The 14520-nt window shown below is 45.3% G+C and overlaps 1 protein-coding gene across 2 annotated transcripts in view; it reads right to left on the bottom strand.

Moving 5' to 3' along the window:
- Window positions 1-10678, bottom strand: part of LOC139057684 (uncharacterized) — a 504738-nt gene extending 494060 nt beyond the window's left edge. For both annotated transcript variants that reach the window (XM_070536400.1, XM_070536401.1), the window contains exon 1: window positions 10478-10678. In XM_070536400.1, coding sequence (XP_070392501.1) covers window positions 10478-10523 — 46 coding nt within the window. In that variant the 5' untranslated portion in view covers window positions 10524-10678. The remainder of the gene's footprint in view (window positions 1-10477) is intronic.
- Between the last annotated feature and the right edge of the window lie 3842 nt (window positions 10679-14520).

The raw sequence follows: 14520 nt of genomic DNA, 5'->3' as shown, positions 1-14520 counted from the left end.
AAAGCGCTCCTCAAAGATAAGAAAACCGTGGATCACGGCAGACTTATTCCAAGAAATAAAAGAAAAGAATAGTCTATATAACAAGTTCATCGTGTCCCGTGACATGGCACATCTAGCCACGTTTAAGAGATACCGTAATAAACTCGATAAGCAGCTGCGGCTTGCTAAGATTCGCTATAGTAACAAGTATTTCGAATCCTGTTCGAGTGATAGTAGGAAAATATGGAAGAAGGTCAATTCGTTACTCGGTCATTCACCTGATGCCCTACTCCCTGTTATTATTAAGAAAGACGGGGTTGATGTTAGCCCCGAAATGTTACCTGATGTTTTTAATGATTATTTCACAAACATTAGCACGTTGCCCACAAATAGCAGTGCCTGCCGTTATATTAAAGCCGCGCCTCATGACACCGTTTTTCTCCGGCCAACTGATGAAGGTGAACTTATCTGTATTTTTTACAATCTAAAAGACAGTAGCACGTGTGATATAGATAACTTGCAGATGACACCTGTTAAATATGTTATCGATGTAATTGCCCCAGTGCTAACGCATATTTATAACCTTTCACTCGCTATCTTCCCACGTAAAACGCAAGCTGCAAAAGTGTTAGCTGATTTATCACCTTTCTTGAATATAGCTATGTCAAACTACAGACCGATCTCTATACTCGCGATCTTTTCGAAAGCTTTACAAAAAATAATTTTTATCCGTGTATCTAACTTCCTTGAAACTAAAAACCTCCTAACTGACTCGCAATATGCCTTTCGCAAACACAGATCGACTCAGCTTGCGCTTCTTCAGCAGAAAGAATACATCTTACAAAATTTTGAGGACCGCCAGCTTACTTTCGGGGTATTTATTGACTTTAGTAAGGCATTCGACTCCATCAGTCATGAACTATTATTAAATAAACTTACCTACTATGGTACCCGGGGTGTCGCCTTAAAATGATTTCGGTCATACTTGCAGCATAGATGCCAATACGTGTTCATTAACAACACATCGTCCGAAATTTCATCTGTTACGGCAGGTGTTCCCCAGGGCAGTATCCTTGGGCCTCTTTTATTTCATCTTTACGCCAATGATCTCGTTAATATTGATGCCGATGCCAAATTCATAATCTATGCCGACGACACTACTGTCCTATTTTCGTCCAACGATGCTTCGGCGCTAGTGTCAGTGGCTAACTCTTGTTTGGAAAAAATGTATTTATGGTCTCTAGAAAATTGTCTCAAGATCATCGCTGAAAAAACAAAGGCAGTTTTATTTCAACCGAAAAATAAGAATATCTGTCTTTATAGGGGCGTGGTGTTAGGGTCTTCTAAAATTGAACTCTTCCCTTCTGTGAAAACACTCGGGGTCTTTTTTGATGAAAATATGAGCTGGAGCGATCATATTGATTTTGTTGCAATCAAACTCTCCCAAATTACTGGACGCGTTTTCGCTATTCGCTACATGCCTCGGAAGATTAACATGTTAATTTATAATGCTTTGTTTGCGAGCCACCTTCATTATTGCTGCCTTATCTGCGGCACCAAATCTGTAACAAATATTAACCATTTGCTTGTAATACAACAGAAAATTGTTCGCGTAATTAGTGATATGCCCTTTGACTCCCCATCTGAGCCCCTATTTAAAAAACTTCGGGTACTTAAAGCCAGTGATATGTCTAACTACCCCCTTGCTCTTGGATACCTAAAAGAAACCAAACAAAACTTAAGCATTGCTTCATGTCTGGCTAGATTAAAACACAACATCCCATGTTTTAACACCAGGTCCCCGGAATACTGGCATGTGCCGCATGTGCGTTCAACCTATGGTAACCAAATGACTTGTTACACTCTCCCCACTCTGCTGAATAATCTCAGATCTGCGTCCATCGATGTACGAAAGTGTTCTGGCAGAGACCTGTATAATTTCTATTGCCCCAAGAATTAATTGGGTTTAACCATGTACCTAATGCTTTTCTTAAGAGTTTTGTGTATCTATATATCTATATTGTTTGTTTTTCCCGAGCTGTTTCATGTGTGAAGCAAATTGTTTAAGTGAGATCTATGTACTACATGCCATTACTCTTTCCTTTCTCCATTTTCGTTGTTCCTCTTTTCCTTTCATTTTCTTCATTTTTTTTCTCGCTCCTTGCTGTCTGCTGCCTTTTGGACCTTCTGGTTATTAGGACCAGTCAAGTTGCTTCTGTAGCAACATTTTTCCTGATGCCTTGGCACTTTGTACCACATGTTTTTATGAATAAAGGTATTATAATTTATTATTATTAAAGCTAACACACGCCCCTTGCATCCTAGGTCATAATTAGCCCGACAGTTGCGAACACAGCACTTGTTAGGCATGGTGATGCTAATGTCGCGCCATTACTAAAAGTCGGGGGATCTTCTCAAATCACGTTCCGTGAGTGGCGCGAGAGCCCGAGAAACGGGAGACCACTCGATCCGTGGCACGTGACTGCGGGCTGCACGCGAGACGCCGCAGCAGGGTCCGGCGCGCTCGTGACTGATGACGTCGCAGGCGGCGTTAGAAAATCTAATCATTCCCCACCTCCCTCGTAACACGCATCCCATATTCAACACGGAGAGGATGGAAAAGAGAGCACAAGCACTAATCAAACGCTTTGATTCAATGGACAGCAAGTCGGTTGCGTACGCGGCAAGTGGCAAGGCGGGTGCGGCGGTCGCCTCGGTGGTCGACGGCCGAGGTGCCCCCGTATCGGCTGCCACTATTAGAAGCCGCAACTCGGAAACGGCTGAACAAGTTGCGATAGCGCTCGCTTGCGTGGGAACGGAAGCAAATTTCATAATTAGCGATAGCAAAACGGCCATCTGGAATTTTGGAAAGGGTAGGATCTCGCCGGAAGCGGCAAGGGTTCGGAGAGTAGACAGCTGAACAGAAACATTAGCCTAATTTGGACCCCTGCACACACCTCCGTTCCTGGCAACAAGGCGGCTCACGCGTTAGCCCGAGCTCTCTTCTTCCGGGTAGCTGTGGAACCGCCAGACTGCCCGAACATGGACGAGCGTCTGCAAAATTATACGGAGATTGTCAAAAATTATCGGCTACGCAGGAGACTGGTGCCACCACCGGATAACAGTCTAAACAATAAAGAGGCAGTCGCATGGCTAAGCCTGCAAGCTGGGAACTTCGTAAACCCGGTCTGGGCATACCATGTTATGCATGATAGAAAAAACGATAAGTGCAAACACTGTGGGGCGAGAGGGACCCTCGATCACATAATCTGGGAATGCGCTAGCTCACCAGGGGCTTATACAAACATAAATTGCACAGAAGCCTGCGAAGCGCTGCTGCGGAGCGAGGACCCTACTGGATGGATGGATGTTATGAGCGCCCCCTTTGGAACGGGGCGGTGGGTTGCGCCACCAAGCTCTTGCTACTATACTGCCTAATATTCTACCTAGGTTAAACAATGAAAAAAGACAAAAACAACACTATGAACTACCATGCCCAAATTTTCTGATCTCCTATTGTGACCTGTGCTTTTGTACGTCTCCGTCTTTTGTCGTTTCCCTACTTTTCTTCCACCAATCCTTCAGTCGCCTCTTACTAATGTCTATTGCGGACATGTTTGCTTTACCACTGCTCCCTCTGAACCCAAGGGCTTCAAGGAGGTCAGTGGTGCCTAAATCGACCGCTGGGTAGACGTCTTCACATTCTAATAAAACATGCTCCGTAGTTTCCCTAGCTTTACCACAGCAAACACATGCTTGCTGTGGTAAAGCACATGCTTGCTACTCCACAGCAACACGCCATCCGCCTGGCGGAAGAAGCCGCTAAGAGTCAAGACCTCTTTGCTTGCTTCTAATCGCGGAGGTTCCGGCCCCCGTCCCCAAGGCCTGTGTGCCGGGGACGGGGACTACGGGCCTCCTTATCCGGCGGTACAATTTCCGGCGGTACAAATATTCGTTCTCAAATTGACATGATTTTACTTGACTTATCTAAAGCTTTTGATTGCGTGAGTCACACTAAACTAATTGAAAAAGTGGAGCATGCCATCGGGAAAGGAGAAGTTTCTGCTTGGATAACAGCTTTTCTAACACACCGCTCACAATTTGTTATGTTTGACCACATGCCATCTGATGTCGTTCCTGTGACATCTGGAGTACCACAAGGCTCGGTACTCGCGCCGCTGTTATTTCTAATCTTTATTAACGATATAACCGGTAATATAGGGTGCAAAATCAAACTCTTCGCGGATGACTGCGTGATATATAAGGAAATTAACAGCCATAACGACCATCTCGATCTTTCTGATTCCCTTAACACGCTAGTCGAGTGGTGTTCCCAGTGGCAAATGTCTATTAACGTCAATAAATCAGTGGCAATGACAATAACAAGAAAAAAGCAACCCTCTCATTTCACCTATATCGTTAATGGCACGCCTCTTTCCATGGTTGAGCAACAGAAATATTTAGGAATAACGCTGACATCAAACCTCAATTGGGAAACACACATAACTAATATTACAACTACTGCACTACGAAAGCTATTTTATCTAAAAAGACGCCTAAAGATCGCTCCAACGAACATTAAGCTTCTGGCCTACAAAACATTTGTGAGACCTATTTTAGAATACGCTAACACAGTTTGGTTTCCTTACACAGCAACTAACATAGCTAAACTTGAAGCTGTACAAAGAAAAGCCGCAAGGTTCATTCATAGTAAATATCGTTCTACTGACTCACCTTCACGTCTCTTAGCTTCCTCAGGCCTCAACACATTATCGACGAGAGCGAAACAAGGTCGATTAAAATTTCTGTTTCAAATGCTGCACCATCAGTATAAAATTGATATCACCCGGTACATTTCATATTCGCAATCTAGAATAACACGGCATCAACACGAACATACGCTAACTGAATATTCCTTTTCTAATGACGCATTCAGGTACTCATTCTTTCCTCGAGTAATCAGAGAATGGAATGAACTTAACTCATCATTAACAGCGACAAATTCTTTATCCCTGTTCGTTTCACAACTGGAGTTCATCACAAGAGATTATTAATGATTTCTCATGTTTGTTCCCTGTTCTCTTTATGCTAAACTAACAGTGCTTAGAAAAAAAAATGTATACACTTCTTTGTTTCCAATACTTCACGTTTTTTGCTTTGACTATGATATGCCCCGGTTGTTGTTCATTTTGTCCTGCTTTGTTTAGTGTTCTGTTGTATAGCTTATATACCTTATCCTTTGTAATTTGTTGAATATTGTTGCTTTTTCATTCTTTGTGTAACTCGCACATGTATTTATGTCGGGAAAAGAAAGTGTTCATGCCCGTCTGCTAGGCTCTCGGCTGAGAGCGGCAGTATTGTAAAATAAATAAATAAATAAATAAATAAATAAAATAAATAAAGCTGCCATCATCATCATGAACCCGGAACTACTATGTCCCTTCAGCATTTAATGAATTGAGTGATGAATTATGTACAATAAACACGAAACGAAAAATGAATAAAGGGATCAGAAAATGGTGTGCAAGTTCAATAAACATTTAGTAGGTAAGGCCAGTTGACTCATACGGAATTGTTTACCGGCTTTGTTTTCAACTTGTGTTTGTGTTCTTGCTTCGATACCTGTGTATAATTTGAATTCAGCACTTTAAAGAATTGTGTTGTAGTCCTGTAAGTGACTGGTGTGTTTATGTATCGCTTTGATGTTTTAACTTTGTTGTGACTTTGATGTTTTTCTTGACAACATTGTGTAAGGAAAAAAAAAACAGGAACTCAAAATGCTTGTTATTATTTTTTTTGTTTACTGCATTGGACGGTGTTCAGTGTATATATGCGAGGGAATGTATTAATTGTGTTAGTATGAATTTAATATGTTGTTTCACCAACTGCCTGGTCGTTTTACAAGCACTGCGTGCTTAGATTGACCAGCAAATTGACCCTGTACAAAGAAATTTGGATAAATAAATGAATGAATCAATCATCATCATCATCATGACTCGTTCGAGGTGCGCGCACCGTCGCCTCCCTTGCGAGAAAACAGCGCCGCACCACCATCCCTCCCGGCTCACCCTCACAAGCTTTCGCTCGCACTTACAGCAAGATGGACGAGTGGCAAAGCATGCACACCTATTAATCAGAGCGAAAACAAGGTCGAAGGACGAGCGCTGATCAGGGCGCTACAACGCAAAGCAAGCGTTTCTGTTCTTCAATGAGCCCTCCGCGATTGGTCAAAAACTTCGCCTATCCTTCACGTGCATCCCGAAAACCGCGATTAATCCACTTCTGATATGACGTGTATACACTGATTATGCATCACTAGACCAAACAAAAAAAAAATTAATTTTTTACTCGCCACCTTTACCCATTATTGGCATTTGTTGTGCGTGTTGGTAAACTGACATATATTTAGCGCCAGAACATAGTCTAGACGAAAACATAGTATAAACGTCAGAAGCAATACGGTCATCTGTCAACTCATTGTCAGGAATGCGGCTGTGCGCTGGCGTGCGAGTCCTGCGGGGTTCTTGCGAAGCACAAAGATAAAGATGTGCGAGAGAATATTGAGGCTTTCTTTCGGAATAGTGATACGTGTGTTAGCGCCCCTTCGGTCGACTTGTTAGATAAGGGGCGGATTTTTTTGAAAAGCTGAAAATTTGGATGATGTGGCGCCACTGTGCATGGGCTAAATAGGTGGTTGTTTCATGAAAATAAAGTTGTTGAAGTTATTGTATTGTGGTGGTAGTCTCCCTTCTGTCCCTGTTCGCTGGCGCTAAATATGCTTTCAATTTCACAATTAGGCTTCCACTATTGGTCAAATGCTTCAGGCTACACCCACTTCACTTGTCTGTCACTCAACGTGACAAAACCACGAAAACTCATTGCGTTAAAGTGGCGTGTGCACGTTAAAGATGCATGCCGAAGAAAATTGGATTTTTTTTTTTTTTGAATAACCGGAGACTGCCCCGTTCGAAAGGAATAGATGATGGCTGCCGGCGATCGCCTGCGCACCGGCTACTGGCAACTGTCGGAGAGCATGGGTTTATTTGTGCATAGCTCCCTCTACATCCGGATATCTAATTTTACTAAGCAGGCTCGGTACTTGAGCAGCACTCACCACTTGAGCGTGCTCCTCGCCTCTTGTCAGCCAACTAGATACGAAAAACCGCTGAATGAAGGCAATGCTACTCGTTTTGAAAGCGAACAAAAGTGACTGCCTCTAAACGAGGAGAGAATTTGATTCAGCGGTTCAGACAAGGCTGCGGGTCCCCATCCGATGCTTTCCGTCGGCAGTTACGTAAATTTGACGTCAGAAAATTGCAATAAAAAAGATATTGGAATAGTTTTACGTTATAGGGCCCCACCGGTCGTCCTATGAGCGTATAACTGCGTCGTCCGTTGTTTCCGCGCTGATCAATAACTATGCACACTGCGTGCTGCCTTGATGTTATCGCACTTTATACGGAACATCACGGCAACGCCGAAGCTGACGACGACGGCGAAAATTCACCTGGAATGTACATATAATTGCTATTCCTAAATATGCATACCTCTGACTGACAGATGAACCCATAAATACGGCCTTCAAGGGAAAATCTACGACACTAATTTTACTATTGCAATGTAGAAAATTTCCAGAATTTGATGTAAATAATTCCAACTCTTCGAGGTACCTAACCTATAATGGACCTTGAGAAACAAGGAATTCTTTTTCAGCGAATACGTATTGAAACAAAAAACGAAAAAATTCTTAAACGCTACGATATTGTTAAAGAAAGCCACCAGTAAAGGAAAAAGAAAGCAAGGAATTGACCTTAGAGTTCGATAGCAAAACTATGGTCGCGTCCGTCAGGCCTACATTCTTGCACGTTCGTCTGCCCATCGGCGACACGAATAACAAACGCCCCTCAACCCTCCGCTCAGAGAGCGTGGAAACATGCACGGTTCGACTCAAGATGCAATACTTGACCATGAATACAGTAACCGGTTGGCACACTAGCGGCCAACACGCGCGTCTCGGGTGCTCGCTTTGCTGTCGAGTTCGACGCCACCGTGCGCTTCGGTTAGCTACTATCACGTTGGCTCTAAAAGCAGTGCAAAAATGATTGATGCAGTCGATTGACGGTAAATCAATGCAAATCGAACTGTGCACCGTCAAGTGACTAGAGCCCGCACAGGTACAGTTATTTTGGTTGGATACATTGATGCGTTGCTTAATATTGTATTTTATACGCTTCTAATTTTCTCGCGACATAGATTAATTTCTTTCCCTTTGCAGTCAGCGCGTGTTGAAAAATATCGCTGCCTTGGTGCGGATGAACAGAGTGGTGCATCGTCTGACCTCTTGACACGTTGCGCGCAACAGCACGAGACTGTTATTCTGGACGTGGCCAAATTCCACCGGCTTGTGAAATACGCCATCTTGTAAGCTCGGACTAGACCAAACAGCTGCCTCTCTGATTGGCTGAAGGCGCCGCCACTGCACAACATGTGCGGAGTAGCACGCCGAGTGTGTGGAGCGGTGCGAAAGTTGCTGTCGCATTCGCGGTCTGTGGGTTCTAGACCATGGCGCAAAAGTCCTGGATTTCGGCAGCAGCGCTAATAGAAAAATGCAGTGTACACAAACGGTGGCTGTACGACATACGTGATATTACAGGTGACTAACAATGTACTCAATAACTTGCCGATGACGGCTATTGGGGTCCTGATTTCATTGTTTCACACAAAGTAAAATATGCTTCCTGCCGACAACCTCTGAGCTGCCAGTTTCTCACCTTTAGTGGCATGGCATCACCATCGCATCCAGTAGTCAGTGTTGCGGGCGTCAGCCGTCCCGAATTTAGCAGGATTTGTGAATAAAAGCCTCGAGTCGAGATTCGATCCTGTCGAGACGGCCAAATTTCCCGGCTACTCTTTTCTTACTGGATAACAATAAATAAACCAGGGTTTTTATATTGCCCGATAGCTCGGTCGCACATTGTTCTCCTTTCTCTTCTGTTGCATTTTCTGTGTCACCGTGAAGGCAGTTTTCCTTTTGTCGTCGTTCTATTCTGCTGTAGACTCTAACCATTCTGAGTACCTCCATCTGTACTGGCAGTATAGCGCTATCAGGCAACTACTGCACCTTTCTTGCAGCAAATCGCGATATGATAGGGCTAAAAATTGTGCACAACTTTGTGGCACTTATACGGCATGGCAACCACTGTCACTCCCCTCCTCACCAGCTGCTTCCCCATTCCCTCTCACCGTCTCGACTCGTGCTTGCCGCCCGTTGCGGTGGCTTAGCGGCTGTGGTGTTGCGCGGCTAAGCACGAAGTCGACGCATCAAATACCTGCCGCGGCGGTCGCATTCAGGTGAGGACGAAAACGCCCGTGCTTCGGGCTAGAGATCCCCTGGTGATCGGGATTAATCTGGGGCCCCCACTACGGCTCGCTTCATAATCAAACCATGCTTTTGGCACGGAATACCCCAGAATTCAATTCCTACTCCTTAGTAATTTTTTAAAAAGGCTACATGAAATAAAAATAATGTTTTTAAAAGTTCTCGCTTTCTGAAGGGAAACTGCATGTCTAGACATTCCGAATGGTATGCTTTCTATTGCGCCACAAAATAAGAGATGCCTAAAAACAATACACACGAATCCTTTTTATCACACGCATGCTACAAAGACCACTGTGTACATTAGATGCGATCCGAACGAAACTGGTTAAGGAGGAGTAGAAGAGAATAAATAAATAAATATTGGTCTCTCAGCAGGTGTTCTTGAAGTTCCGAAGCGACCGAAGCACAGGCAACCAAAAGATTAGAGCACGAATACCCGATGTAATCAATGACAACGATGCAGGAAGGATGATTGAGGAGTCGACTGTTTTAAAACCAAATGAGCACGGCCGGCATCAAGTGTAAACTTAAAATTCGCTGAATGGTTCAGTTGTCGGGATATACCGAAAAGCACGGCAGGTGTAGTCCAAATACGGATGTTTCTCCTCCCTGTGCAATCTGTCACAGCACATATACTGAATATTTCTGGGCCAAAACGGCATCCGGCCTAGCGACAAGCCCGGTTGGCAGACGACTTCGCGCAACCTCGTTCAATAAGTACGGCGCGCCGTGTACCCCACTTCTGTGCTGCCTGCATCGCTAATTCTGCTGAATGGGTCCGACGCCGTAAATAGGCGTGCACAGTCATAACTCGCCGTTTCCAGCGGTGCCCTGTTGAATACTAACTGCGAGTTTCGTTTTGCCACATCGCTTGAAATATAGCAGAAAGCCTAGAAGATAAGACGTTCCTTCTAACATTAAAAATTACTGCATTTCTTGCCGTTCATATTTTTCGAAGGACAGTGCCCTGCCGAGCAGTGCTGAGCGACAACAGTTACGCGATCATCCGTTCCACAGCACACTGGAGTTGTGACTACGCATGCTGCGGAGCGTGACTAGTCATCACGACGTGGTATGCGCATGCAGCAAGCTGTCGTGCAGCCCAGGGTCCGCACTCACCGTCGGCGAACAGCAGGCAGGCGAGGAGGAAGAGACGAGCGGGCATCCTGCAGTGGTCCAAGACACACACACACACGCACACACACACACACGGGCTCAGCTGCGGAGGTCGCCGCGGGAGCAGCAGGGGTAATCCGGGGAGCCTGCACTCATGGCGGCAGCGTCGGCGAATGGGCCGCTTCTGGCGGCCGCCGCGCCGCCGATCGAGGCCACCGAGTCGCGAGCAACCGGTTTGCGCGCCGTCGGTGAAAGTGTCCAGATGATCCGCCGGCAGCGCTGGCGTTGTTCCCCCATTGTGCAGGCCTTGCGCCATTGTGACGAGAGCCGACGGTAGGCCTTCCCGAAAGGGCTAAACTTACCCGCTTTTTTGCGCTACCGTGGATAAAAACAGCCTGGTAATGCGCCCAGCTGACCACTGACCCCATCCGTGTTTAGAAAGCTTTCTTCGCTGTATTGCTAGTTACCGTTTTGGCCACATGGTCGCTGTCACCGCGCCGTCGCTCCCACGCAACGCGCGCTCGCTGTGTGGAAAGCTTTGTGAGCGTAGTCGCAACTCGTATATCGAGGCAGGCCGGCTTATTAGGATTTCAAGTGCACATCTACGCGAGCTCTGCCGACTAGACCAGGGTGTTAAAGGGCGTGCCCAAGTGGAGCACGCACAACGCATCGTGGGAATCTGTATTAATGGGGAGCATTTGCTGCCCAGGGCATGCGATTACATGTTTTAATGTTGCGCTTTGCGTGCCGCCACACGCGCTGTGTGTTTGTGTGTGGGTCATCCGATGCAGACCGGCGCGGGTCCTGTCAGCACGCTTGGCACCTGAACCACGTGAACGTCCGCAATGCCATATTTAGTAGAACACGTGATGCCATCTCGAGCAGAGCGCACAACACATCGTTCCAGTGGCAACAAGGAAGCACATTGATGACTTCTTAATTTTTTTGCCGCACTAACCCTTCTGTCGCCCAGCAATCTGCTGCAGTTATATGTGGCATGATAATCTCAGAATAAGTGCCCTAGAATTGACCACTGAGCTTCTGTCTAAAAGTAACTTACAATTTTTATATGTGGAGCTCTTTTTCGCTCAAAACCATGCATGTTAGCTCTATGTCTTGCAAGCGCCTCCCTTCATACACCTCAGATAACTTAAAGATAGTGAAGCTACGAATCGTAGAAGCGTGCATCAAAGCGTCCCTTAGCAGTTCTTGCGATCAGCAAGTGACAACAAGCTTCACATCAATAGGCTATATCTAGGAAGCTTTAGCTCGGGCAGAACGCCGATGCCCCCCAGTCAAATGCACGCAAAACGCAGAAATTTTCGGAAATAAGGACTGGGCGGATCTTTCTATATTTTTGTGGCATTGGAGAAAGGAAGTTATGTTCTTGAGTACTGCTGGAAGTGAAATTTCAATTTAGGGCCTATATTTCTGAAGAAGAATAATTCACAAATTGGTAACCTCGAAACGTGAGATGCACAAAGTTTACCATGTCGTAGCTCTGCACTAAGAACAGATATACCACTTCTGTAAACCGTATCCGTTAGAGCATCCAGGGTGGACACACTTGATATGTGAATTGATATCTTACGTGAATTTCTTAAACTGATTACGAGGGTTCTGCAAATGTTTGCTCCCATTTTAATAGTTTATTTCAGAGCATGTATGTATGTATGTATGTATGTATGTATGTATGTATGTATGTACGTATGTATGTACGTACGTATGTATGTATGTATGTATGTATGTATGTATGTATGTATGTATGTATGTATGTATGCATGCATGTATGTATGCATGCATGTATGTATGTATACGCAGGAAAGAGACGACGAACTTTTAGGAAGACTTGCTTACTGAACGTTTTCGGCTGTCAGTACAGTCAGAGTACAGTACATATATATATATATATATCGCTTGTGTCCGCTTTCAATGTACAATTATGTGCAATTTACAGAATGGTCATATCGTTTTGATTGGTGACTTCCAAATTTTTAAACTTTATAGTTTGGTTTCCTAGAAATTTGCATTGTGGCCAATTTTTATTGAAACTTAACGACCGAAATGATATTCGCAACTAATATTCACTAGATATTTTAAGCCGAACAAGACTGGCGCATTGGTCGCCGATTTCTCCATTGCCGTGCATTTAGGCCCCTCGCGCTTCCTCTGAAAGCTTTTGACAAGAGTCGCTGCGGGCCTAGTAGCTGATTTCAAGACAAAGAATCTGGGAGCCGCTGCTGAGAGCCGCTCGCACCAAAAGGTTGCTGTAATTCCTTACGTGCAGACGACATGCCACAATCGGAAGCTGGATAACAGGGTAGGCGTTAGGCTTCCGTTCGCTGCCACAAATGAACCTCGTAGTCTCTGCCAAAAGGTCAATCGTGAGATATCTAATTAAAAAAAAAGTTGCCGAAAGATAGCACAAACAGCAGTTTATGTGGCATTGCAATGTTGCGGATGTTCTTATGTCGACCAACGGGCTATGTGTGAATGACCGCATGCGCGAACCCACAGATAAGGTCCGTACGCAACCAAGAGATAGCCACCAGTCATTGCATAGCGTTGAATGTGGCTTTGAGACACTCCATAAAGATTGCTCCATACTATCAACCTAGCATTATGAGTGCGCACAGCGATTCTCTGAAGCCTTTCACATCAACAAGAGTGCCGACCCTTGCGTACTCCTTAATTTTTCTACTTCACTCCTTCCGAAAAAAATTTCATTCTCATCAGATTGATTGCATTCTTTTTACTTCCACCCATGCTACATACACCTGTATTCTCGTTCTTGCAAAGTGGTACCTACACCAGTGGCGTAGCTAGGTCGTCTAGCACCCGGGGCCCATAGGTCTTCTGTCACCCCTCCCCCCCGGGTATAGCCGGCGGAAAGAGGGGTGCCTTCAGACGTATATGACACCCCCCCAGTGGTCCCTTGGACCCGGGGCCCAGGCCCCCCGCCCCCCCCCCCCCTGTTGCTACGCCACTGACCTACACACACTGCTTGAAAGAATAAATGTCTTCTTTCGAGTCACCCTATTGCGAAACCCAGCGTCTTCCAGGGCCTTCCAGTGTGAAACCAGCGCGTTTTTGGCACTGGATGGCACTGGGTGCGCTTGCGCTCGCTGGGACTCACTGCGACACCAGTGAGAATGCTGGATGAGAGCTGGGTCACACTGGAAGAGGCGCTGGTTCCGCTGCCATGACGGTGGGGCGCACTGGTTTGTGCTACACAGGCGGCGGTGGTGGTGGTGGTGGTGATGATGATGATGATGATGATGATGATGAAAAACTTTATTTATCCCTCTTTAAAGGGAAGGGGGCAACGGCGCGGGTTCTCGCTGAAGTTCGCTGGTTCGCACTGGAAACTGCGCTGGTTGTGTTTGTGCCGCGCTGGTTCCAGTGCGCGAGGACGAGCACTGCTGAATATTAAATCCTTTATACAATTTCATCGCTTGATACTAGTCCCTTGTCTTATTTGGGATCATAAAACTCTATTTCGTGTCGCAGCTTCGAATAAAGGTGCGTGAGCTGCCCCTTTTATTCATGCACATTTGACGAAGAAAATCACTTTTTTTTTTTGCATTTTCCCTTTTGACTGGGCGGATAGCTAAATTCTTGAACGAAACCGCGCAAACGCAGAGGACGCCACGTTTTTTAGTAGTTCGCACGTAACATATGACTGGGAATCGTCAATGTTTCTCACAAACTGCTACTTCACAAACTACAGCTCATGAACATTGACCCCAAACTTCTTGCTTGGATTTAGTGTTTCCTTAAAAACCGTTCGCAATACGTGTCAGCTAATAATCTTAACTCTCACTCAAACCCTGTCCACTCCGGCGTCCCACAAGGCTCCGTCCTCGGGCCTCTTCTTTTTCAAATCTACATCAACGATTTGCCTTCGTCTGTTTCCTCTCATATCCATTTATTTGCGGATGACTGCGTAATCTTCAGAGAAATAACAAGCAGGGACAATGTAACCGCTCTTCAAACTGACCTGTACGCTAGTTCATTGTGGTGTAAAACATGGCTAATGGAACTTA

Source organism: Dermacentor albipictus, chromosome 3, assembly GCF_038994185.2.
Source record: "Dermacentor albipictus isolate Rhodes 1998 colony chromosome 3, USDA_Dalb.pri_finalv2, whole genome shotgun sequence".
NCBI lineage: Eukaryota > Metazoa > Arthropoda > Arachnida > Ixodida > Ixodidae > Dermacentor > Dermacentor albipictus.
Note: the sequence above shows the minus strand (reverse complement) of the source record. Positions and strands in the feature narration are given on the sequence as shown.